Genomic DNA, 26,314 nt, shown 5'->3' on the forward strand with positions numbered 1-26,314 from the left:
CTGGGGCAGATGCAGGACTTTGCATTTGCTATCATAGAACTTCAGTACTGTCAGGCCCATTTTTCCATTCTGTGTTGTGAAATTCACCCACAAATTAATATCATTTACAAATTTGCTGTGGCATATATAACGCAAAACCTACTTAATGATTGTTTTGATTACCAACTATAAGATGCATATGGAATTGTTTATTGAAAATTTTACGATACCATTACTGTAAAATGTAATTTATAATTACCTCCACAGAAAGGGAAAATAGGCGAAAAATTCCAAGTGAATTTAATGTTTCGTCTTTGATAAATATTTGGCAATGGATGGATTTTAAAATTCAATTTATATATTTAACAAAAATAAGTATTAGTAGAAAATGAGAATGTTTAAGTTAAAAATTTTGAACCATGTTAGTAAGAATTACTTATCTTGTATTAGGTTACCAGAGAACCTACAAGACATTTTGAAAGGATGTAGTAGTCCTGTTCATTCTAAATTCTGTATTTTTGAATATCTTTAATATTAATTAGGTATACTTGACTCTAAAAAAACACAATATTGTGGCTTTATTCCAATAATGAAATACTTAGTAAAATGGGGACTGCAAAAACTGTTGTGCTTGAAGCATGTTTTGCTTTGCACTGCAATTCACTGTATCCAACCTATTCAGATGAAATTTACTTTTTGTTGTCAGGTACATTTGAAATAACAGATTCTGAAAGAAGATTTACTGGTGCTATCAGAGTTATGTTAAAATGGAAGTTTGCCTACCAACCGCCGAGTGGAGCCGCAGTGGCTTCAGACTCAGAGAATTACATTCAGAGTAAGAAATCAGTGGCACCTAAATTAGTTTCAGAAGAAGAAACTCAACCTCCAACCTCCTCTCCTTTTTTAACTTCATCAGTGACAGTAAGTAATGTAACAAACTTGAAAAAGCTAAGAGATATGAAAGACCTACTGCAGCAGATCACTTAGATCTTCTCTGATGACCAGGATTTGTCCTTACTGTAAAACAGTGCGTAGTACAAATGCTTCATGTAACTTCCATCTAGAACTTCCATTGGGAAGTAAAATCTTTCTTGTATTCAAAACTTTTTGAAGATAAGCAGTAATAACTCATTCTTTCAGATGTATGATACTGCTTAGGATAGTCCTACAATAATTTCTCACATGGAACTCACTTTGCATTCCACAGATTTTCTGTAGAGTGTTACACTCATTTGTGGCTTAATTCTGGAAGAGATCTCAGTTTTTGGGGAAATTATTCAAAGAAAAACTACATCATCTCTCCTATTTAGAATTGAAGTTAGGACCATTTCATTTGTCTAAAATGAAAAATTAGGGTCCCTCAGAATTTTCTCAAGATGATTCAAATATGCCAATAAATGAACTTCACCTTTATTTTTATATTATAGGTACCCGTACCGAAACCAAGACGCCGTACAGCTCCAACAGACAAGAAAGTGTCATTTGTGAATGCCAGTTCAGTACAGGTGACAGTAAGTTTAATGTATTATGTTTGTGCATATTGAAGCAAGGAGACCTTCTTAGGTCACAGTGTGCACAAAGTGTAGAGCGAGTAATCGAGAACAGTCAGCTAAAAAAGGTGGCATGTCCAAGGCAGAGACTGATAACGTAGTACTGCATAGAGGTTAGAAAACAATACAGGCTCCTCAAAATTGCTTGCTGTCTTCTGCAGCTTTTGAGCTTCCATTTTCATGGGTTTATAGCAGATTCCCACAGGACTGGTTAGCAGTCTCTGCACTGTTTCTTAGCTCTCCAGATTATTAAAGTGACTTTAATTAACCACTCACACAAACATTTAAGTGACTGTAGAAATTAAGTTGATTGAAACCAATTTGAAGTTTTGTACCAATAGGATACAAAATTTGACACCATTCATAGTCACTTCTGCACAACAAGTTTTATCAGCTGCAACTACACATGCTATGGAAACAATTATATTTCAAGACATGCAGTAAAGTGTCTTTTGCACATCCTTCTGTAGTCTAAAAGGATGTGCATGGAAGTAATTCAAACATGCTTTAAATTTTTATTTGATTTTTAGCTGGGCACTGACTGTATTAATCACATCCTTTAATTCATTGTTGGTTCTCTAACAGTTAATGATTAAAATGTTATGAGTATTTTTGTTAATATTACGTTGCGAGTAACTTATGCATTCTTAAAAATTTGCTGTGAAGATTTTTTTTTTCCATTTGCAAATACCTTGATTGAATTTATTTTTCAGTTGTAACATACATTTTCTGTTCACAGCTCTTTCTGCTATTGCTTAGTTTACTATGACTAGAGCTTTATTCTGAGCTTCATATCACACACTAGAAATATGAATGAAGTACAGTATGAGAGAAATCAACTGAGATGTCAGATGTATGGTTACAGGGGCACAACACCTTCGGCTATCTGAACAGCAGCCTCTTAAAATTTGATAGTTTTTCACAAAGTATGGTTGTCTAAGTCAGAGATTTAGCTATTTGATCTTTAGCAAGAGTTGTTCATTAATGAGTGCTCAGCTGTCCTGGCTTTAAAAAAGCGAGTCTCAGTGTCTGGCTACAGACAAGAGTTCTGTACTTAATACTAAGTCACAAAATATTTGGACTTTCTCTGAAGTCTGAATCTTGTGGTGACTCTGCTCGAATGTATTCATGCAAGACAAATGGAACAGATCAGTATCTAAAGGGGGGCCATGTAAGAAAGAAGAGAACAGATTCTTTAGCAGGGTCTATTGCGATGGGACGAGAGGAAAAAGTTTCAAACAGGACATTTATGCTGGACATAAGGAAAAGGTTTTGTATCTTAAGGATGGAGAGGTGCTGGAACAGGTTGTCCAGAGAAGTGGTGAATGCCTTATCCTTGGAGACGTTCAAGGTCAGGCTAAGCAACCTGTATCTGTAGATGTCCCTGATCATTGCAGGGAAGTTGGACTTAAATGACCTTGAAAGGATTCCTTCCAACTCAGACAATTCTGTGATCTTAAGCACATAATTATGGGGAAAGAGGATTTACTAAAAATTGGATGAATGATTTATCTCCATTGAAATCCCAAACCATTTGTAAGAATTCTCCAGTGTTTTAGGTGGAAGCTGTAGCAGAAATTTGGAACAGCAATACTAATGCAGAGAAGCAAAAGAGGATGTAATTTCCTGTCTAAATATTTCTCCACCAGTAAATTCATACCTATATTTTTTTTAATTATATAGTATCCAACAGGTCCAAATGCTTTGGAGGTATGAAATTATTCCATTTTTGCAGTTCTTTCTAATATGTTGCCTTTGAATTCCGTATCTGCATTATCTCTTCAGTCGTACATTAAAAACTGTGCTATCATTAAGGATTATCTCATAAGTCAGACATGAAGTATGAAGGGGAAAAAGTGATCCCTTCTTGTGACTTTTTCTTTTTGGTCATTAGAAAGACAGGCATATCTACTCATTTCCTTCTATGTCTGGATAAAGCTTTTGTCTTTGTTTTAAAAAATTATCAGCATTTAATGGGGTGGGAAATGAAGCAGAAAAGTAGTGACTTTGGAATATTGCTGAATACATAGCATTCCAAGAGCGAAGATACTGCATTAGTCCAATTGATTGTGAGAGTAAATTCTTGTGGGAAATTGGCAAGCTTTTGGTTCCAGTGTTTTGGTGTAGCAAAATGTTGTTGTTTTTTTTTTTTACTGCCTCTCCTTTGAGAATTGTAGGTCTTCTGCATCATTTATTTATTACTGCACATGAAAACTTTTCATTGCTTCTTATACTGCCAAAACAATATAGTTGTTTAAAAGGCGTAAAATATAATGAATGTGAGTGACAAATCTTCATGTTTTAAACCTTCATAATTTGCAAGGTATGTTTTATGATATTATTTATTCTTATGTTGCATGTAATATGTAAGGTTAAACAAGAAAATCTAGCAGATGTTAAGGTGAAGGAGACTGTTGAAGAAATTCAACAAGAGAAAGAAGACCATTCATGTTTGCCAGAAGAGCAGCTGTCTGGCCAAGGCACAGTTACCTCTGGAAATGAGACAGAAATATCTGAAGAACTGGAATCAGAAGGTAGAATTCATTCTTTATGAATAAGTGGCTATATTTCCTTAATAAATCTGTCTCTTTCTTTTTCTTTTTTTCCTCTCATTTCTTACTAGCAGTGGGAGCTGCCTCATTATGAGAAGGTTCATGACAGGAATGATATTCTGGTGTACTTTTAGCTCTAGATGGGTGGTGGATATGGTAGTGTTATTTTCATCCCAAATGGAAACTGTATTGTAATTGAATGCAAAAATCTGGTATCTGACCCAGATTCATAAAAAATTAAAAGAAAGCTGGCTTCTATTTTGAATGTCTTCGTATTCTCTCTTAGAACTACACTGTTATAAAGACTGTTTTAATGAACATGCTCCTTTTGTCTGCAGCTAACAGCCGGTGCTGATATTGGAAACCCTTTCAGGCTGTGAAAGGACAGTGTGCCTTATCACATCTGTGGCATAAAGTTGTTAAGAAGCAGATTTATTTCAAGATTATAACAGCTGGGTCACTGGTTCCACCTTTGAGCTAAACTGTGTGTTAGTAAAATAAGCCATATCTAGAATAGGGAAACAAACAGGATGTTAAAATTTAACATTACTGTTTACAGCTTCTGCATAAGAATTCATTAGTAAAATTGGAAATCAAGGCGTTGAATCCCTATTGCGTTTTTAAGTAATTTGTTTCAGAAAGGAGGGGCCTGAATGCTCTAGAAAATAATTACTTGCATTACAGAATTACTTTATTTAAGAAAAAGAGTATTTCTTTGGCTGTGTGTGGTACTAAAGCTAATCATAGGAGAGCTAAAAATTCAGGCTGTGTCCTTTATTAAGCTAACTGATATTTATACTTAAGTTCCTCACAGGACTTGTATTATTGTACTTAACAACAATACTTTACTTAACTTTAGTTAAGTAAACAACTACTTAACAACTTAACTTTAATCTTGGAAACGTTCATATTTTTTTAGAAAACAAGAACAGGCAACAACAATGTAGTCCATTAATAGTTTGTCAGTTTGCCACTCCTGCCTTCTGCAAGGAAGTGCTTTACTGGACACCATTGTACAGTGTTTATTAGGAGTAGCTAATGTATCGCTGTCATGTTTTCCAGCAAATCTCAGATTCACTACAGACACAGTGTGTTTTTTAACTACATTTTTTTTATTTATTTTAGCAGGTGAAGATGATAGACACACAAATGATTCTGTTGAATCGGAAACTGACAGCGACGACTGTATTGTTACAAGTCCAATATCCAAAAATATTATACAGGTCAGTTGGAGTGTTTTATGGCAATCTGCTAAGTCTAAGAAAGAAAAAGTCAAGCCTGACTATATATTTAGTACTGGTATAGCCTCACCTTGAATATTGTGTGCAGTTCCGGATTCCATAATATATATATATAAATGAAGTTAAGTTACTTGAAAGCATCCAGAGGGCAACAAATTCATAAAAGGGCTGCAAGGCACTTCCTGTGAGGAGTGGCCCACTTGAGTTTTCTGGAGGAAACATTACTTGCAGGTTATCTCATTGCTCTCTGCATCCTCCTGAGGATGGGAAGTGGAGAGAAAGGCGCTGGTATTTTTAACTTCTGATTAGCCCTGATGTGGGCAGGCAGTTTAACTTAGATGGCCTTTGAAGGTCTCGTACAGTTTAACTGTTCTATTCTGTGACATGATTTGTTTTCGTATGTTTCTGAACATTTTGGTTCCTTTAACTCTATTTGCTGTTCTTTAGCAACCTGATTTGTTGTCATTGTTACCAGTGTTGTAACTTGATTTTTGCTGCCAGAAAAACCTTGGTTCCCATCTCTGGGATTTCCGTATATTATCCTTCCCTGTGTTGAGTCAACCAAAAACAAACTGTAGAAAATTAGGAGATTTATTAATAATTACTGGTATCTTTCTGTGCTGCATTTGTTGTGACCAACAAAACCTTGGAACTACAGATTTCTGATTAGTGTAAATCTGAGATCAAATTTTAGTAAGGACAAAATCTCCCTAAGCATGTTCTAATATGAATGTCTGAAGATCTTTATTTCATTCTTCAGTCCTCCTTCAGTCTTGTCTTTGCCACACTTAAGAAAATGTGTGTTTTTTACTTTTGCTGCTTTCAGAGAAGGGAAAAAAAAATAATTGGTCACAGTCTGTAGTACATCTACTGACTCATCCCAGTATATTCATTTGATTAAATATTGTTAAAATTGCATAAGCTTGAGGCTGTTAATAGTGTGGAAACCTTGCATGCGTTCCAATGCAGCCAAATAGATTTCTTTGACTTCACAATAATTTAAAAACTAAAGATTTGTTTTCAAAAAAGTTTGTGCAGATACAGTATCATTTCAGAGCACATTTTTTGTGCTTCCATTTGTGTGCATGTAAATGTAGCATTCTTTTGGCTTGTCCTAAAAACCTGCAATTAATGAGCATAGAGTCACGTATATGAAATACAACATAATACCATTGTGGAAAATGTACTTCAAACAGTATTTCAGTAGTATAGTTCTTTATAAAGATGAGACCATTTAGTACTTCTATAATATAATTTATGCAATGTTCACCAAACAATACTGAAAAGCAGGCATCTAGCACTTGAAATTGATTGCAATACTTCTAATAGTTAAGACTTCTCTGGACTGTCCTAGTCTCCTTTTAAAGGAGTAAGGATATACCATACTGTTATATCCTGTCAGCCTAGATGTAATTTGATTTTTCTGTTTGTTATTTAAGTAAAGGCTCTTGAAATTTAGCCAAGTAAGTAGCAATTTTAGGTAATGTTTCTCAGGAGAAATATTGCTTTGTTTTTTTTTTTTTTTTTTATTTTAAATTGTAGAAGGGTTTTAGAAATGCTAAATGTCACCAGTTACATCAGCTAGAGGGAGATTAAGAAGGTATTTTTGAAAATGAAACATTCTAAAAACATATGTATAAACACTGCATTTCCATCTGTAACTTTGAGAACTTAAATGACTGCTACTCATCTGTACCGAGTCAAACGATAATAGGGTTTATCTGTGCATTCCTTATCATCCTCTATTTCATGTTATCAAAACCATGGAAAAACATTTCTGAGCGAGTAGAGAGTTCAAGTTTCCCTCTTTGTAGATCTGTTCATCAGGTAACAAAGTGCAAGAAGAGTGGATAATAAAATTAAAGCTATAGGTTATGAAGGCAACGCGATACAAATTTGATTTTAAAATTAGGCATCGATGTATTTGGAATTTCTAGTTTACCAAATGCAGCATGTGAAAGTTGGTACTTAATTCATATTTTTAAAAAGATTAAAAACCAATGCCTTTTATCTTGTGAGATAAGTATCCTGCTGGTAATCAAACAGTGTAAATAAGTCTTGTGATTTTAAGTGATTGTTATGCTAATTATCCTATGAATCTAAGTTGTATGCCAAACTGTTTAAGCTACTTAAGATCATACTGTTTCTTTTTTGCATGTTGCAAATTAGACAGTTCATGGTTATTTCTCTGAGATGTTGATCATAAAGGGAATCTAACAGATTTTCCACTACTTAGCTGTACCACTTGCTTCTTTCTCTTTTCTTCTTGTCTATGATGTATAATTAATCATAGATTACTTCATTTTGTTTCATTTCATTTACAACATTTATGAGCTTCACTTTGTCGGTATGAAATGCTTGTCCCCTTCTTTCCTTTCCAAAGTGGTGTAATTAGTGTTAGCATCTTTTTTAACAGGCTACATAAAGTTTAGTGGCTGGATTAAATCAAGTCATTAACATAATGTGCTATACAATTTGCCCCTATCTCTTTTCGTTTCCAGCACATCAAAGTGCCAGAGAGTGCCAGTGTAATTGGGCCTTGCTAGCTTGTCAGGTTCAGTCAGGCTGATGGCTGCTGCTTTTACTGAAAAGCTTCCAGGCATGATAATTAATAGAGAAAAGAAGTCTGAGAAATGTAAAAGTTTGGACAGTTCTCTATGAATATTTCATACATTTGAATAATCAGAAGTTAACATTATCAATTTGATGTATAATACGTTGATTAAAAGCCTTGTTTCAGATCCTCAAAATAGACATCAAAACTGGAAATTTGCATTTTCTTTGGCACGGTCTTTATATTAAAAAAAACCTCTTTTCGCATTCACTCCTCCTCCCTTTCACCCCTATGTCTGCACTTAATCTGTAGAGGAGATAATACGGCATTCAGTTATCACAATATAATTTACTGCTGTCAGCTTCCAACTTAAAATATGCCCATAAGGCAATTACTGGCAAAACCAGTTCATTTGGTGGTGGTCCCACTTTTTTTTTTTCTTTAGGTGTGTTTACATCTCTGTATTTCACTGCAGATACTGAGAGTGCATTATCTTGCACTCAGAGGTTTATTGAAAATTGTCATTGTTGGTTCATTTTAGATCTCTGGGTTTCATTTAGATACTGAAGTCTCTTAAAAGCTATTAACAAGCATCAGCAATTGATTGTGATTCATCTGTGCAATGCAGTGGTTGTAGAAAGTTGGGAATATTTAAACGAAGTTTATGTATAGGAAAGCTATAAATACTTTTCCTTTTATTGTGCCTTTTTTGTACAGTTCCTTAAATATTGCACTTACTCCTGTGAAATATCTGCATTCATTGAAGAAAAAGTGATTTGGGTATCATTTGCTATTTTAAACTTTGACTTCCTCTATTCCTCTTTTAATCTTACTTTCTGCAGGAGTTCAGCACCTAGGTGTACCTTTAGGGAGATTCCTGAGTACTCAATGCTTTTCTTAAATTGACCCAAGCTGAATTTTATGGACCTAAAATGTTAAGATTTTTGTATTTTGCAGTGTAATTGAGTTGGTATGATTCTATCTGCTTTATCAAAAATACTAATCTTCAATATTCAGTTAGTCTTGTCTAGATCTAACCTTAGCTGCTTAGTGCTTTTGTTTTTAAGAAATTGGAAAAGTAAGATAAGTACAGCAGTTAGTTTATCAAAACAAGAACTAGAACTCATGAAACAGAACTGTTTATTGAGGCAAAGTGTGAGGTATTTATTAAGGCGTTGTAGTCACTATTGTCAAAGTGAACCAATGGGTCTAAAATGAAAAATCTGCATTACCTCTTCTCCATTTTTAAGATCACTGTGGGCTGTATTATGGTCCTACTGTAGTATGGTCACTGTTAGACAGGAGCTATAATCAAAAAGAGAAATAATCCAGGACAGAACTTGGTGGTTTTTGCTGATAAAGCTTGAGCACTGCATGGGATTAGAAACTAAATTTGGGTTTTCATTAGCTGGAATACTTTAGCAAGAACGTTTTTCATGTTGTGGATAGTGTAAGGGAGACTCATATTCCATTAATTTTTATATTGTCTTCGAACAAAAGCATAATGGGAGATTGGGTATCCTTCACAAATGTAGTGTGTTTAGCATCTAATTAAAGAATAACTTTATTAAAAATATGCCATCTATTGTATTTTGTCACTCTAACTTCCCTCTTAGCAAATGGAAAAGCTATACTGATACTTCATTCCTACCAGGCTTTTTTCCTAAATGGCTTTTATTTCACATAGAAATTTTTTTAAAAATGTATTATTGAAATCAAATCAAAGTCTACGATCCACATAAAGAGAAAGAGCATATAGAAGCCAGAATCCTGTCATGTTTGTTTTTCTGTAGGCTTTTTTTACGTATTACTGTTACTTTTTGTTTAATCTTATTTCTGTAGTTTAAATGTTGATGAGTAGGAACACAGCTGAACTGTATAGAATAAGTGGTCGTTTTGTTAAGCATTTTTGTCTTTTATGCTTATTTAGCTAAGGATCATGCTTCACAAATTGAAGATGTGTTAAGGCTTTTACAGAGCACTGGAATTACGGAGTTTTGTGACCAGTTGCTACTAACGTGTAGTTAACTGGCTTTCAGTTTTGATCCTATTGGTATTTGATACTCAGTTATCTGGTAGCATAAAGTTTGAGTGTTGAAACACTGAAGGAAAAACAAAAAAAGGAAGTGTCTTGGAGGGAGTGCAATAGATAGATGGCTATAGGTTGGTACAGGACTGCAACAGTACCGCTTTCATAGGGGTTGGTTGGGTTGCACTCAACCTTGCTGCTGTGCCAACTTCGTAGTGCTGCGTTCTACTCATAAAACGTGTCAAAGGCCGGAGGTCCTACGAGGGCTGTGTGTGCCTTTCCCTTCTTCAACAGCAAGTTGGACTCTAAAACAGCTATTAAACAGGTGACAAAGAGGTCACTCCATGTTTAAGAGAGTCTGAAGTGGGTGCACTTCTGTAATCCTATCCATTAGAAGAATGAAAAGGGAATATTGCTGTACCCTTCTTTCTTTCCTCACATCTACACGATTATGAGAAAAATAAGAAAATAGATGTTCACCTTGACATGAAAAATGGTACAGAAAGAAGGAATATTGCCATAGACTAAGAATCTTGCCTATATTTCTTTTCCGTCATACTGAACCAGTTTCTCAGAAGTAATCACTGAAAGTTTTGTTTTGGAATTCTTTTTATTTTTATAGGTATATCCAATTTTTCTGTTAGAGGAAATTTCTTACTAGACTTCTGTTTAAAATATTTGAAGAAGAATTTTATTCCTTTCAAAATATAACTGTGCAAGACAAAAAATATAACTGATCAAGACAAGCTGTCCATTTTTCACTTGAATAGTAACTAATAAGACCAAGGCAAAAGTAAAACAAAGCAGAAAACCTTAAAGATTTAAATTGAAATACTTCAGTGTATATCATATAAGTGTAAATAGTTGCTTAAAAATTAATTCCTATCATATATTGCATGCTATGTATATTTCCACCACAGGCCACGTAATATAACTGATTTATATTAGTAGTGAAATATGACATAGTAGCAATGCTGTTCTTTATCAGTCCTGTATTTTTATTTGCAAATTTTTTTTAAGTCAGCTTCTGTTCTCCTTTATATATGCTGTATTTGTGCTTAATATTAATAAAATGAGGGCTTTCTTTTTTGTGTGTTTAGCACAGAAGTAATAATAACGACAACTTTGTAATAGTTACAACTTTGTAACAGTATGACTGAGTTAGTTGTTCTGTTCTGAGTTAACAGTACTGTCAATACCTGGATTTATCTTGCTCTCCTTAAAAAAAAAACTATAACATTTTTTGCTTACAGTGTGCAATTACAAAGGTTAATTATGTCAAACAAGTTCAAGTGATGTAAAAGAACCAGTTAATAATACAGGCTATGGTATTTGGAGTTGATTCCTAAACTACAGCCTGTACAAACTAGCTTGATGTAGCTGCTAAATAGTTTGGGGCAAACAAACCTCAGCATATCACTTGAAATACAGATGCTAATACATCTGTTCAGTGCAAGAAGAAAAGAGTTGTTTCTGAAGTAAGATTAGACAATGGAGCCAATTTCATTTTTTATGCATGTGAATGTAGAGTGCTTGAGGTTATTAGTTGAAACTGAGTAACCTTTCCAGGCTTTCATCTCTTTCTTTTCAAATTTGAATATGAAAAGCATATTCAAGTCAAAGACCATCACTTTAATGACATTTGGCAGTCATTTGATTTATTAGATTTTAGAAAAAGAATTTCCTTTAAATATTTCATCATTCTATGCTAATCCTAGTAATATTGCCAGCTGAAGCCATGTACCTGGATTAGTGGAGACAGAATGGTGTGGAATTTTCTCTGTCATCCTAGTAAAATTTCCATGAATCTACTGAATAATAAAACAACCTTATTGAAATATTCAGATTTGGGTTTTTAGTTAAAGTGTCTTAGGATACATAATAAAAGGAAATGTCTTTTGAAAGGAGGGGGTAAAATTACTTCATCAAATATTGAAAGGGCTTGACAGCAATGGAAATTGTTCTATATGATGGATATTTTTACAATAGAATACACCTGCTTTTCAGTTTGATTAATAATATAATTTGCTTGGAAAAACCCAGGCTATCTCCATAATAAATTAGTGCATTGATTTGCAGTTCTGACACTGAATCTAGAATGCAGATCTTTTGAATAAAATTTTTTGCTTCAAATGACCTACGTTTACCATAAGGTCTCATTGAAATATTTACTAGGGGAAATATTTCTAATAAAGTTGTGAACGTGAAAAGAAAAAAATAAAATATAAATGTATTTTTTGAATAAGCTTTGCTTATTGTTTGATGACTCTCATCTTTGAATGCTCATCTATGTACTTCAACTTTGAAATTGTAGTGGCTTTTTTTTTTTTTTTTTTTTTAAATCACAGTTACCTAGGGAAAAAGCTGTGACTCTACCTGTCAGATCTGACATTTCTACTTAAAGACAATAACACTTATTAAAATATACCTGTAAGCAAATAATACAGACGTTGCTAGGTGATATGAAACAATTTCTATAAGCAATAGGAAAAATGTCATTTTAGCTAAAGGTGCTGATGGAGACCAATTGGAATACTTTATTATCATATTGTTAATTTTACCATTTAATGGTATTTGATTTTACTAGACAAGTTCAGTGTGTGAAATTGAATTCCATATATGTACAGTGTTACTTAATATGCCCAAGTACTTTGTGATTTGACTTTGTCATTTTATTGAGCTAACTGTAGTACAGTCTGCAGTAGGCATGGAAGTCTAAAAGTTCTCCTTCACTGGCAAATTGCTGTTACCTCGTATTACTGAGCCTATTTCAGGTGGCTGTGGGAAGAAGGTACAGATGACTTTGTTTATCGTTATAAATAATGGCAACTGAAATCTGTAGTTCAGATATAATTAATGTATGAAGATAGCCCCAGCTTATCCTTCTCCAGCAGAGTATGACTATTAAAAAAAAAAAAGTGTTTTCAACACCACTTGTAAATCAGTATCTGTTCCAGCAATACTCTCAACTTCAAACCCTAGGGCTTTAGAATCTCATTGTGTCCATGTCAAAATCAATCAGTACATGTTCATACAAAGCACCCAATGTTTTACACGTGTATGTTTGTGTTTTAGTTAGCACTTGAAGAAAAGAAAAATAATTCGTATTTGTGTTTTGTCTTTAAACAGGCAACTGAAAAAATCAAGATTGAAATTATATCGTTTTGTCTTTTTGAGTCACGAATTGTAGAAGATGAAACAATACAACAACTGTTTGTAGAATGCAGATTTTACAATTTCACTGCACACGAGACCCCAATGTCACTTCCAAAACCACCAAGTGGACACACGGTTCACTATAACTATAGCAGTGGTAAGTGTAATGAATTTCTAATCAGATTTATTTTCTTCTTTAAATTTTCTTCTAAATCAAAGCCTATCAGTAAAGTCTAAGTCCTTTATATGGTAGTTGGATTTATTTGTGTTCCAGTTGTATTTGTTTGGTTCCCAAATATTTTCAGAACTGTTACAAATTTTCTCAAGAAATGCTAGGGTTGCAACTAGCTAATAAAAAATAAACTGTTGAATTATGCTTCTGTAAGAAATGATGATAGTACAGCATACTTAAGCATACTGTTAGTCTATAATTTTGAAAAATAGATTTCATATAACTCAAATTAGGTATTTCTGAAAAAAAAATGAAGTGGTGTCTTTATTGGTATCTGATGACACAGCAGATGAGCATTCCCTATAACTATACACAACTAAAACAGTTCAAAAGAGAAAGAGGACTTGACCATTGCTTGGTATTATCCAGTAGTCCCTTAGTATGGACTTTTTGAAGTGGTTTATTCAGCAGTGTTTAATGCTAATACCTGGTTGTATTCTTCAAATTACTTAATCTTGCATCCTCCATGCTATTTTCTGAAAAGCACCTGAAAACAGCTTCTATTAATTATTTTTCCAGCAATTCCATGGTATTTCAATTTACTTATTCATTAACATTTGATTTTATTTTTTTGCTATTAAATTCTACTACATTTAAGAGTCGGTCTGGGTGCTTCGTGTTTTCTTGGGCATTAATTAAGTAATGTATTTTTACTTAGAATATCTTGGAGAAGATGAATCATTTTGCTATTTGGAAACACTGCTGATAGACACATTCGTATTAAGGATTCTTTTGAAAATAGTTTTTTTCTTAAATGGCTTTGTAAATCGTATCGCAGTCAGATCTTTAAAACCATAATTCTGATTTTTAGAGGGAGACTGTGAAGATTTTTTTCTATTAAGTTATATCCTTCTAATATTCACGAACTATTGAATTACCCCCAAGTTGAAGATTGTAACCCCTGTAGATGTTGCATCGAGAATTTTCTTTCTATTGTGCAAATGCCCATATGAGGGAAAATATAGGATGGGTTAAAATGCTTTAATTTCTGTAACTTTGAGGAAGACACTAATCTTTGTATGGCTTTAGGAAAAACAAACACCAAAAAGTAGAGAACACTACAAACTGCATTTCATTTGCTGAGGCTTACTTCCATTTAAACAAATGGGAGTCCTGTCATCATATGAGAAATAAGAGTAAGGCATCAGATAAATAAGAACTTTTAGTTTAACAGTGTTCATCTTGCTAGCTGCTGTAAACAATTATCCAAATATGCTAGACAGGAAGCAATTATTGAAATGAAATTTGTAAAACCACATTGAAATTACACGATAAGCCAACAAAAGCATTCTAGCACTCGATTTCTCTTCCTTTTAGAGTTGTCATTGTTTGGCATGTAAGAAACATTCAGACAGTATTAAAAAGAAGTTATTACCCAGCCTTGGGACTCATGTGTTTTGGATATGATCTAAGCATAATATTAGATTTTTTTAATTATCAGCTCCACAAAGTACAACTAGCAAAACATAATAAAGTTAGAACAGATAAGTTAAAGGTGGGAAAGAAGAACCAGTGATGAATAAATAATGAAATTACAGCCCCTTCAGACAATTATGAAATTTAAAGATATTTCAAGCTGTGATATTGGAAGACACTATCATGCTTTGCGGAGTCTGTAATTCCTAATGAATTCTGAACTGGTAGTGCTACATTGTACTATTTCTGCTTGTCAAAATTTGGCTTCATAACTGCTTTTTCATTTGCTACTCTATTTGCTATTGTAGAACTGCTTAAACTTTAAAATTTTCTGACATATCAGAAAGTGGTTTTGGTCTTAGTTTCTCCAGGATTATATTCCACAGTATTGTAGTAATATGGTTGTTATTTGTGGAGTTCTGTTTACATGTTAGTCTGCCAATTTCTGCTTAAAATTAGCTTTCCACGTGGCGGGGGTAGGGAGGGGAGGTGAGTCTACTGTTTGATATTGTCAGTTGGAAAGCCAGCAAGATAACAGAAATGAAATTCGTGTGTGTTTACTGTAGCTTTACGGCATCTTTTATTTGTTTAGTTCTCTCTTACATCTAGTTAGAACTCAACATGTTGAATATTTGAAATTAATTGAATATTTTCTTTAATAAAAATGAGATTTGCATCAGGAGAAAGAAATGTGCTTTGCACTTAGAAGGAAAGTTAGTGTTCTAGGTTTTGCATAGAAAAATATGTGCATCCATAAGTATTCCAAAATCATTAATTATAATTATTTTTATTTTTTATTTGAGCAGCTCAAGTTTTTGCTTTCATTGGTTCATATGTAACAGTTTGTACAAGAAGGTTTATCAAAAATCAAATCACTAATCAAAATGCTTTCTCAGTTAACATGTGATTATATGGACAACCTTGAAGTACGAGTATAAAAAGACCAAAGGAGTGTTCAAATTTCATAACAGAAATGTAGACGTGCTTCCCAGTGATGATTCCTTTTTTCCATTAGTGCTCAACACAATATGAGGCATTCTTTTATCGTTGTGATAAACTCTTTGCTTCATCACATGCACATTTAGCTCTGTTAGAAACTGCATTACGGAAGTAGTATTCTGTAACACAACCAACTATGTTGTTATTTAGAATTGCGGTGATTTTTGGTAAGATTCAGGGATGCTGTCGTTTTTCAGATTGTGGTGCTTCTTTAGGATGAACTTAGAAATGATAATTTTAGATGCAAACTGTCACAAGTTAACGTTGAATGATTTTTGCAATTAACTGGATAGAAACAGAAGATGTTCTGTGCATTGGAGCAATCTTATAATGCTAAGTTCAAGCAGTATTATGGGGTGATATGAAAGCAAGTTATTCATCACTACGTAAAAATGTAAGTTCCTTTTTGCTATGGTTAATCACTTTTTCCCCCAGATGTGGAAAAAGTTCTTGTGTTGAATATTTTACTTGAGTTCCACTGAGTTCAAACTCTTTAGATTTGTGAACAGACTTCCATTTCAAAATTATTTTAGATACAGGATTAGCAAACTTAGGAAATTCCAGTTTGAATTCTTCTGGGGAAAGGAAGAATCTGTTGATGTGGCTGCTCCTTTGAAGTTCCTTGGCTGTTCATCTGTCTCCCTGCTGCCTCCCATCGTTTCCTGTGATGGCCCCAAGTGTACTTGGCCATGAGAGTCACTAGCACATGTGGAAAGTCATGCACTTACCCAAAAGAATAGCAGATGGCAGTAACAGCTTCTTTTAGCCTGTCCAAGAAATTCACCATGTTGTGGGTAGAAATTTAGGACTCCAAGCACCAATGCTTTGCTCCCTGCTGGTAGGGGAAAAGGTGCTGAACTGTAGATTTCTTTCATTGTATGATTCAAGTGCTGGCTATTTTCTCTAAGTAACTACTTTCTAGTAATGATTACCTAAGAGTTGAGAAGCAGCTTTGAAGAAAACTGGAAAACTGGTGGCTCTACAAGATGTGCTTCCTAGAAGAACTCTTTGATAGAGGTATAACCCTCAATAAATTCCTTTGCAAGGAATTAATATGAACCTTCTTATCTCTATTTTGTATATCTATATTCCATTACTCTGTACCTTGGTGAAATTATTAACTTTTGTTAAACAAATAAATTTACTTGGATAACATATGAGAGCATGAAATAATTTAAAGCTTTATAACAACATGTAATAAACCTTAATTTGATGTGGAGAAGGAAAAAGAGGTGGGTTGTTTTTTTTTTTTCTTGTTTTGCTTTTAAAGCAAAAAATGTAGTTTAAGAGTTACTAGAGGAAAATGAGGCTCTTGAATAGTAAAGATTATGGAATTTAAAAAGAGACAAATTTCTAACTCTTGCTGCCTTCAAAAACAAAAAAACAAAAAAAACCAAGTTCCTAGGAGCTATGTTTATGACTCAGAGCTGCATTCATGCTACTTCTGTCCTCAAACATTTTTGCAACTGCTTTACTAGTTCTTTTAATACTGATTTTTCGGTTTTCTCATACAGGCTTTTAATAATCTTTTGGAGTAGTTTAAGCTCTTGTAATACTTGTTGGTTGATAGCATGTGCAAGAAATGAGCAACTTTCTTAATACAAGATGCCCAAAAAACCTCCTAAAAATTTCCTAGAGCTCTGTTTTTTTATTATTTTACTGTTTTTCCAAAGCAAGTCTATTTTTTGCTGTAGGTCATATTAATGGTAATAATAAAAAAAAAAATAAAGAAAAAAGGAAAGAAGAAATGCTGGTTCATAAAGGAAAACATTGGATGGCTTTCAGAGCATTCACACATACTCCTCAGGCTGTGGATTTTCTTCAGTCCATTGGTCTAGTTGTTCCTCTTATTGAAATATTGTGGCAGGAAAGGAGGATTAAATTACTGAGGCTGTCAAAAAGGACAAGCATTCTGCCATAAGTTATCATTATCACTAGGTTCCTCAGTGGAAGAAAATACAGTAAATCCCTTCAAATACAAAGCAGTAAAGACCACTGGCTTTTAAAATCATGACTGCTATTGCCATTAACAGAAAATGACAGCTATGTGGCATGCTTAGATGCTGCTTGTATCTTTTTTGACAGTATGCACATAAACCTGCCAGTGACATGCCATTAGATCACATGACCTTTCAAATTTGATTCTGGCATTATTGCTTTTCCTTAGGAAAGACAAGGGAATTAGATGTTTGTTTTTCTTTGTTCTTTTCTTCATGATCTTTCTTGTAGAAGATGAAAAATAGTCTTAAATAATTATATTAATTCCAATTTGCTTTGCAGTGATACATGTGGATAAGGCAAATAATCGCGCAAGAAGAGAGTATCTCAAGTCTATACTTCAAAAGCCAGATCTAAAAACTGACAGGTACATATTAGCACAGAAAAACTCCATAAAAGGTCTTTATAAAGAGCGCTTAAGGTTTGCCTTTTGGCTTGTCTTGTTCCTTGACTATACTGACATATCTAATGAACTAGAGAGAATTCTGTTTCAGCTGGGAACGTTACCTACATCTTGCAGTGGTGATGGATACGCGTTTCTTCCCTGGAGTAGGTTTGTGTGGCGTGGGACATCACTGTCTCTTTCATTGTTGAGTTATGTGTTTAGTGCTATGTTTTGAGATTTTTGTTAACAATCTTGATTTGCAAGAGCGTGACTCTATCATCAGCATTTCATCAGCACTGAATTTTAAAACTGCATATAGCAGAGTAGTACATCTTTTGCTTTCTGAATTTAAAGAATTAAGAGTTTGAAAGCTTTAGAAAGTGTTCTTTAGCCCTTGAATTTCCAAAAACCTATTTATAATTTGATTCCACGGTTGGCTATTATATATAAATTTAATTGCAGAAGAGAACATTTGTTGATTCTATTTGAAATGTAGGGTTAGTTGTCCATGGCTAAAATACTTTTTATTTATTTTTATAGTAGGGTAGGGTGATCCCTCTTCATTCTTTTTCCCTTCTAAAGCAAAGTTTCACAACTTTGACAGGAAATAGATTTTATTGAAATTGAGCACGAAACTCCATGAAAAGATCCTTGTGGGAATGGAAAATATCACAAAAAGAATTCTGAAGTTTCGAAATGCAAAAGACATAAGCAAGCAGAAGGCTGGTTTTATCATATAGAATAGGAAAGTGGATAATGTGCTCTATTAAGAATTTAATGAAACAGAGGACCGAATGTTCTTTTTTTTTTTTCCCCTTGGAAATAATTCAGTGAAGAAAACTAATTAGTCTTTTAGGCTACGATTTCACCTATAAATACTGCAGTGTCTTTTATTTACCAAATCTAATGTAGATTGATTGAGTTGAAAAGTTCAGACTGTTTTTGTTTATGAAATAAGGTACAACAACAGCAGAAAACTTTTTCCAGAAAAGAAGCATTCATCTTTTATTGTCACTATCATAGTAATGTTACATACATAGGTTGTTTTATTTGTTCTCACTGTGTGAAGTTTTGGTTCTGTGCTGACCAGATAGCAAGGCAAGAAGTCCATCACTGGACTAGTTCCCTACTTCAGCCTAGCAAGAGTACCACCAAGCAACAAAATTTATGAAAGGTTTGCTATACACCAAATCTTTTCAGTTCTGTGCGTTTTTAAACCTGGCCAAATTATATCTTCAACACGTTTTCTATCACAGGCCTTACAAAACTAGTATCAGAGTTTTTTCAGCTGATGCAGGAACTGAACTTTACATTTGAGCTTTAAAGTTCAGGAAACCAAGTTATCAAGGATGTAAATATCATTGAAAGCTGCCCCAGTGCGCTTTAGCCTGACACTTTATTGATGCTTGTACTGTGCCATCTTATAGGAGCAGTGATAGTATATTAAGTGTACTGAACTGTGTAGTATGTTTTCAGGTGAACTCACTGTCACAAATGTTGCTAGAAATGATGCTTGTAATGATTAATTCCATACTAGAACATAAATAGATACATTACATGTGATCATGCAATCTCATGTCTCACACCACTTGTTATAAAATCAAAAAATGCATGGATTAGAACTTAGTAAGGCTATGTCTGTATTATCTAGCAGTGGGAGAGAATCTCTAGAGCAATGTGTCTGTTCCTAATGGTCTGATATTCACTATACATATTTTGGGATGATTTTCATAATTCATAATACTCCTAGCTGATCCTATTGACTGAATGTCTTTTTGCAGCAGAATGCTGGCAGGGCTACTTCTGGAGCACGTCTGGTTTTGACCATTACAAGAAGAATCCAGTTAACAAGTTCCAAGACTACTTTGCAAACAAAAGAACTGTAACTGGGGACAGATGAAAAGTTTTACTTCATAACAAGCAATACATACGTCCAAGCCCAGACACTTTCATTAAGTGTGGCCTGACTGAACTGAAGTAGTGGAACTTCTCTTACAAGCTTTGCTATCAAAGATTTTAGCCAATGCAACATAAATGACATTTAATCTAAACTAAGTATTATTGCCATTCGGTTGTTTTTAGTTCTTCACATCAGACAGCTTGAATGGTGTTGGACAGTGGTGTGAAAAATGAAAAGAAACAAAAATACCCCTTACTACTTTTAATTGTTGTGTAAATTAATTTTCTGAAATACCTGAAAGTATGTAGGTATAAACTTGGTTTTGGGAAGAAGTGTAAAGAAACGAAGTGACTTCTTCTACTACTGTTAAATAATGGTAAAGAGGGAGGGATAATGTGACAGGAAGGGTCTCTCAAACTATTGTTTTTGTTGAAAACATTGCACATCATTAATAGAGAGATCTGGTTTATGCTTAACTGGTAATGTAGAGCCTTTTTGCCTTCTTCATATGTTTTTGAGTTGATTTTAAGCCCTTTTGAAGGTAAAAATCCTTTTTTTTTTTTTTTTTTTTTTCTTTCTTTTTTTGCTCAGCCTACTGTTTACAGTGGTCAGTGATCCCCCAGAAGACAAACAGGATCTTGAATGTGAAGATATCGGTTTTGCTTATGTCAGCTTGAGAGAGATATTTCAGAAAGGAAGGGATGTCATCGAGCAAGATATTTTTGGTGAGTTTTAGAGCCTATTTTACTGTTACCTTACTGAAACCAGCAGTTACTTGAATTTCTTCTTTGCATAAGAAATTCAAGCAGTATTGTCTAAGTAGTTGTTTGACGTTGTCTGGATAAGAAATTTCTTAATATCAACTAGAGATCTCCCGATTAGTTTACAAAATTTTCAAAGCTGTGTCATTTTGTTATTACTTAAAACGTAAATTGAAGGAAAAAAGAAAAGGAAGTAAAAAATAGCATACTCAGCTCAGAATAATCAGTTGATAAAACCTAAGAACTTTAAGGACATGCCTGCTTACTATGACTCTCTATTTTGTATAGTATGCTTCATCCAAAAAGACTGTAAATATATATTACTTTGTTATTAAAACTTGTGTTAACAAATACTGCATTGCTAATTTCTGTATTGTGCTTAAAGTAATTCTGTAATCTACAGATTTACCTTAAGTTTGCATTCTCTGTATAAAATGTGTCTCTGGTCAAAATGAAATACCAGTGGCTTTGGTTTAGGTCTAACAGTTTAAAGTAAGATTTCTTCTGTAACAGACTGACTGAACTTTCACTGTGACTTATTAAAGCAAGATGAGGTGAGTAGGTGTGGAACCTTCTGTTTCCTGTGTCTTATGATAACAGGTTTATGAAGCAGAGAAGGATAATTGGTCTTTTTATAGTGAGGTGTCTGGTTTGGCCCTTTCTGATCTCCAGGGTAGCAGGAACAGGACTATCTGTTGTTTTTGTCATTACCTGCTACACTCCATTCTCATTCTCCATTATGTAAAGCTAAGTAAAGAATAAGCTGGGAGTGTATCTGTTAACAGTTAATCTCCTATAAAGGTAAGTGAGCAGCATGATTACCAGAAGTAGTGTGCCTGTGCTTGCAAATCACTCTTAACAACAAGAATTGTTAGTCCTGGTCAAAAGCTGCACCAATTCTTCCACACTCGTATGTCTGATTACCATACCTTGAATGATGGGCTGATTAGTGAGGGAAAGAAATAGTTTCTTATCCATTCCTTTTATCATGCATGATTTGCATCTGTGCCATTACTAAAATACCAAAAGTATTTATCAAAGTTCAAGGAACAAAATAAGAATTCTATGAAGAATTAAATTGTCATATCCTGGAAAAATAATACACAGATTTGATGCAGTTCTTTCTGTGACTGAACCTCTTAATTCTTTTTCCACCAGTCATTTTTCTCTAAGTAGTTATACAGGCATTGTATCTCTTCCAAAAAGGCATTTCATAGTCTCTCATTGGAAACTTGCCTTTGTTGTGGATTTTATGGTCATTTTGTCACCATTCCTGTTTGATAAGATTTAATAGTGACATAAAAGTTATTTTGTTGTGTTGAAAAGCATCTTTCACAAAACTCTTAAAGCTCTCAATTATCATCTGAGATTATTAGGATAAGAAGAACACTAGTATTAGTTGTCTTAGGTAATCATTATTATGTAATGCCAGCTACTTCTCTGTTGAGAGGAACATTTCCTACAGTCATAAGGTATTCAAACTATTTTGTTTAACTTTATGTATATTATATTTGTGAAAGCAATAGTACTGTATATAAATGCAATTATTCTTGCTCTTATCTCCCCATCCCTGCAGATACTAATTTGTTTCGTAGTAAAACACTACTGAAGCTTATAAAGTTTATCTAATGGACTGGATTTTCTAAAAAATAAAAAAATATATTGGCTTCTTTTTCACCATAAAAAGTTTGGATTATTCCAAGAGGGAGATATCTAGTGTCTCCTGATAGTTAAAACATACCCTTGACAGTTAGTATCTTTTTCATATGGATTTACGGTAATGCTGTTGCCAGTGGCAATGTGATTCTAATCCTTCTTTCAAAAGTTAAATGCTCTAAACTTCTTTTATACTTTTTAGGACTGGATGAAAATGAGCATATACAACGGCATATGATAGTATGTCTTGGGGATAACGTGACAATATTAAAACTGAGGGAAATTAATTTACATTTTCTGTTTTCAATCAGTTACCCTACTATTCTTATAAGTAAAAAGAATGATTTCCGCTGAAATTTCCTCTTCAGATTGGCATTTTGTCCAAAGATACATACAATTTGTTTGCATCTCTAAGAATAGCATCCAGTCTGTCCTCTAATAGCTGTGTCAGCAAGGTAAATGATGGAACGTTTATCCTTTGTTTTTCTTTCCCTGAACTTAACTCTGGCTGTCCCAGCAGCCTGGGCATTGTAGCACACAGTATCACTGCATGTTCCCCGAGTATTTATCCCAATCTTTTTAGTAAATACATAACCTTGCTGTTTCTTTGCTGTACACATAGCTTTGAGGAGATGTGCTGTCAAGATTATTTGGTTTAAGTCCAATTCCTCCTAGAGTCATGTTAGACAGCCTCATTACTTTTTATGCAGGAATGGGAAGTAACCTCATTCTTGACTGTTAGCATGTTTTTAATCAAAGCAGCAGAGAATGTGGCCCTCAGGGCTTATGTAGATACTGTAGAAGAGTGCAATTGTAAATCACATTAGCTAATTTCTGTAAAATAAAAATTTTAAATACTGCTTTAAAATACACATGCACAAAGATGAAGGTATAGTGGATAAACACCATCTTTGTCTACTCTTTGCTATTTTACAGCACACAGAAGCCTACATTGCACCAGATGGAAAGTAGCAGTTTACCATTTAAGTACTGATAGCTCCCCAAACTGATTTGTGCTGGTCATATAGGCAGTGCATAATGTATATACTTGCTGTACAAAATACATCTATCTGCATGTTTTTTACATTTTAGTGGTATTTACATACGTGGGTATGTCTCTAATAGCTTGCATTCTGATATCTGAATATCTGTATTTGTGAATTATGGAAAATAAACAATTTGCATAAGCAGTTTTCATACAGGAAGTTCTCTTTACTTGAAAATTAATTCCAATGCAAATGCTTTTGTTTGAAGAACTTTGTAGTTCTTAGGGTGCACAGGTTCCAGTAGGCTGAGTACTAGGTCCTACTTCTAATGAGAAAGTTGGCTGAGAGCTTTCTTTATAAATCCTATAGGGCTGAGTGCCGGAACTGGAAGCTATTTTTTGTTCTTTCAGCATATGCTAGGTGCCATTTAATCTATCCAAATCCTAAGCAAAATTATCGGAACAAAACCAAAGCCTTAAATGAATTTACTAATGCTGTTTTCTGATGTTTCCTTTCTAGTTTTTGATTCGCAAGATGATAGTGCAATAATTGGTAAGCTTAGAGTAACAGTGGAAGCCCTCCATGCACTGCGTTCAGTCTACGAGGAATGCAAAGATGACTCGGAGGCATGAAAGGGAAGTTTGCCTACAGAAGTTTCTTCTGCAAATACATACTTGACAGTGTTCAAAGATGAGATCTTCACAATTCGTAAAATATATTTAATGTATAATTTATACAAAAAGGACTCTTAATTTATAATAATAAAGTTTTGTAAACTTTTCGGTCTGTTTGTTTTTATATTTCCCCCCTAGGGCTGAGCATCTCCCCACAGTGGACAGCGCCTTGTGAATAATTAATACCTACATGATTGAATGATGTGCTTTATTTGCATTTTCAACATTTTTTCCTACATAAAACAGTAATAAAAATGCAAGTCAAATTTTTAATTTTTAATAAAAAAAAAACCATAAGCCTTAGAAAACTGATTAAAAATACTTCTATGTTATCCCTAATCACCCCGCTAAATGGAATGCCTGTGATTAGCCTCATTAAGAATTTTATACTGTGAAGATTTTATTAAAAGCAATATATGAAAATTACTTGGATTAATGTGTTAATCTGCCTCTTTAAAATGCTAATATCCATTTTATGCACATTAAATCTCAGTATGTGTTTTCTTTGATGCATACAGTTCCTATCAATTAAATATAAAAAATGAAGCTAGTTGGAAGACTTATTAAATTACAGCAACCTTTTTTTCACTAACTTTGCCCTTCCGCTAACATTATAATCAGCTGTTTATGATTATCATGATTTGAAGTAGGGGGAGGGCAGGCACAATAATTTTTCTATACAGTAAAAGATTTACTTTCAGCCAACATCTGTCAAAGCACAAAAAGAAGCCATAAAGTATCAGATTTTGCTTCACCTAGTTTGAGCTGTAGGGACAAGCAACTGTGATTTCATTTGTTTTCTATCACTTTCAGAACTTCTATCAGACATGGAATGAATTGTTGTATCTGAATAACCAGTGTCTATCTTGGAAAGTTAATTTTCTAGCTTTTAACCAATCTCATTGAAGGATTTAATTGATATTTTTAATGGAGCTGTGAACCAGTGCTGCAAAAGGATTGTCTCTTGAGAACGAGGATATAATACATTTCATTTTTTAATTTACTTTTTTATTTGTCATTTTCTTCAAAGGATTTTATGTGCTGTGGATTTCCACTGTTTGCAAACAGGCTATGTTTCTTCATAAGCATATGTAAAGTATTCAGGGAGATAAGTAATTTATTAAAATCTACCTAATTTGCCGTGATATATTAAATCTCTGCTTCAGTGATCACAGACCATTTCATTTAGAGAATTAGGCATTCCCTCTTTGTGTGATTAAAGCTCTGGAAAATGAGTTCTTTGCTCCTATTTGTGAACATTCAAAGCCTGCTAATGGCAAGAAGATGGAATAGATTATGAGACAATTCATTACAGTTCAACAGGAGGGGAAAAAAAAGCAGCTATAATGCAGAAATGCAAGTATGAATATCTGCATATAGTTTGAACCATCTGTGCTCTAATGGCTTCAGTAATGGCTCTTCATCTTCAGTAGGCTTTGAAATGACATCCATACAATATTAATTTGTTGATGTACATTATGAGGCCATTGGAATGAATATTCTCTGACCACAGAAATCTCTAAATTCCACCGTGAACTGATGGTTGACTCCATTTTAGGACCTACTATCTTCAGGAGTAGTACTTCTCATCCAGACTTTGCCAATCCTTGCAGTATTTCATTCCTCTGGAGCTTTTGGGAGACCACAGACAGCTGCATTCCTAAACCCCTCCATTCTTTGGTTAATGGCCATATGTTTGTTGTCATTTGGGCTGGCTGTTAGTTCATCATTTTTGGCCACTATTTCTAGCTTTTTTTGGCTCTGTACATCTATATTGTCAATAAGACTGTTACTATACATCACAATAATTCGAAACAGCTAGATTCAACACTGAGATTAACTGAGTGGCTTTTTAGAAATTTAGTTGTGGTATTCTGCCAGGAGGTTCTTATTATTCTTCTCATACTTTGCAAACCAAACTAAATATCCTGCACGTAAACAAAGAAGCAAATTGTCTTGAGCTTTTTTTTTGTGTGCGCTTGTTTACTGACTTGCAGGAGAGCTATGTAAGTGGTGCTTGTTTTCTTCTGAAACAAACCATGTGGTAAAATTAGAAAATCAGTGATGTTCATCTCACTTAAGCGTTTACAGTAACACTCTTAGCGCTTAATCTTCACCATCTGAAGCTGAAAACTGAGAAATCAAGCATTCGTATATTCATTAAACACAGACCTCTTTGGTAAGTTACTGCAAAATACTCCAGTTGACATTTGGTGACATTGTGTTAACTGTTCTCGGTGACTCCA

At 33.9% G+C, this 26,314-nt stretch overlaps 1 protein-coding gene across 7 annotated transcripts in view; it reads left to right on the top strand.

Annotated features, from left to right (window-relative positions):
- RPGRIP1L (RPGRIP1 like) overlaps positions 1 to 24,174 on the top strand; it is a 58,614-nt gene extending 34,440 nt beyond the window's left edge. For 2 of the 7 annotated variants that reach the window (XM_042821513.1, XM_042821518.1), the window contains exons 18-23: positions 686 to 900; positions 1,407 to 1,490; positions 3,901 to 4,063; positions 5,207 to 5,304; positions 13,035 to 13,218; positions 17,989 to 20,570. In XM_042821513.1, coding sequence (XP_042677447.1) covers positions 686 to 900; positions 1,407 to 1,490; positions 3,901 to 4,063; positions 5,207 to 5,304; positions 13,035 to 13,218; positions 17,989 to 18,326 — 1,082 coding nt within the window. In that variant the 3' untranslated portion in view covers positions 18,327 to 20,570. The other 5 variants (XM_042821515.1, XM_042821517.1, XM_042821519.1 and 2 more) reach the window with 5 other exon arrangements.
- The last annotated feature ends 2,140 nt before the right edge of the window (positions 24,175 to 26,314 follow it).

The sequence above is a fragment of the Centrocercus urophasianus genome, unplaced genomic scaffold (genome assembly GCF_019232065.1).
Source record: "Centrocercus urophasianus isolate 14NV4802_14NV808 unplaced genomic scaffold, USGS_Curo_1.0 seq_2, whole genome shotgun sequence".
NCBI classification, from domain to species: domain Eukaryota; kingdom Metazoa; phylum Chordata; class Aves; order Galliformes; family Phasianidae; genus Centrocercus; species Centrocercus urophasianus.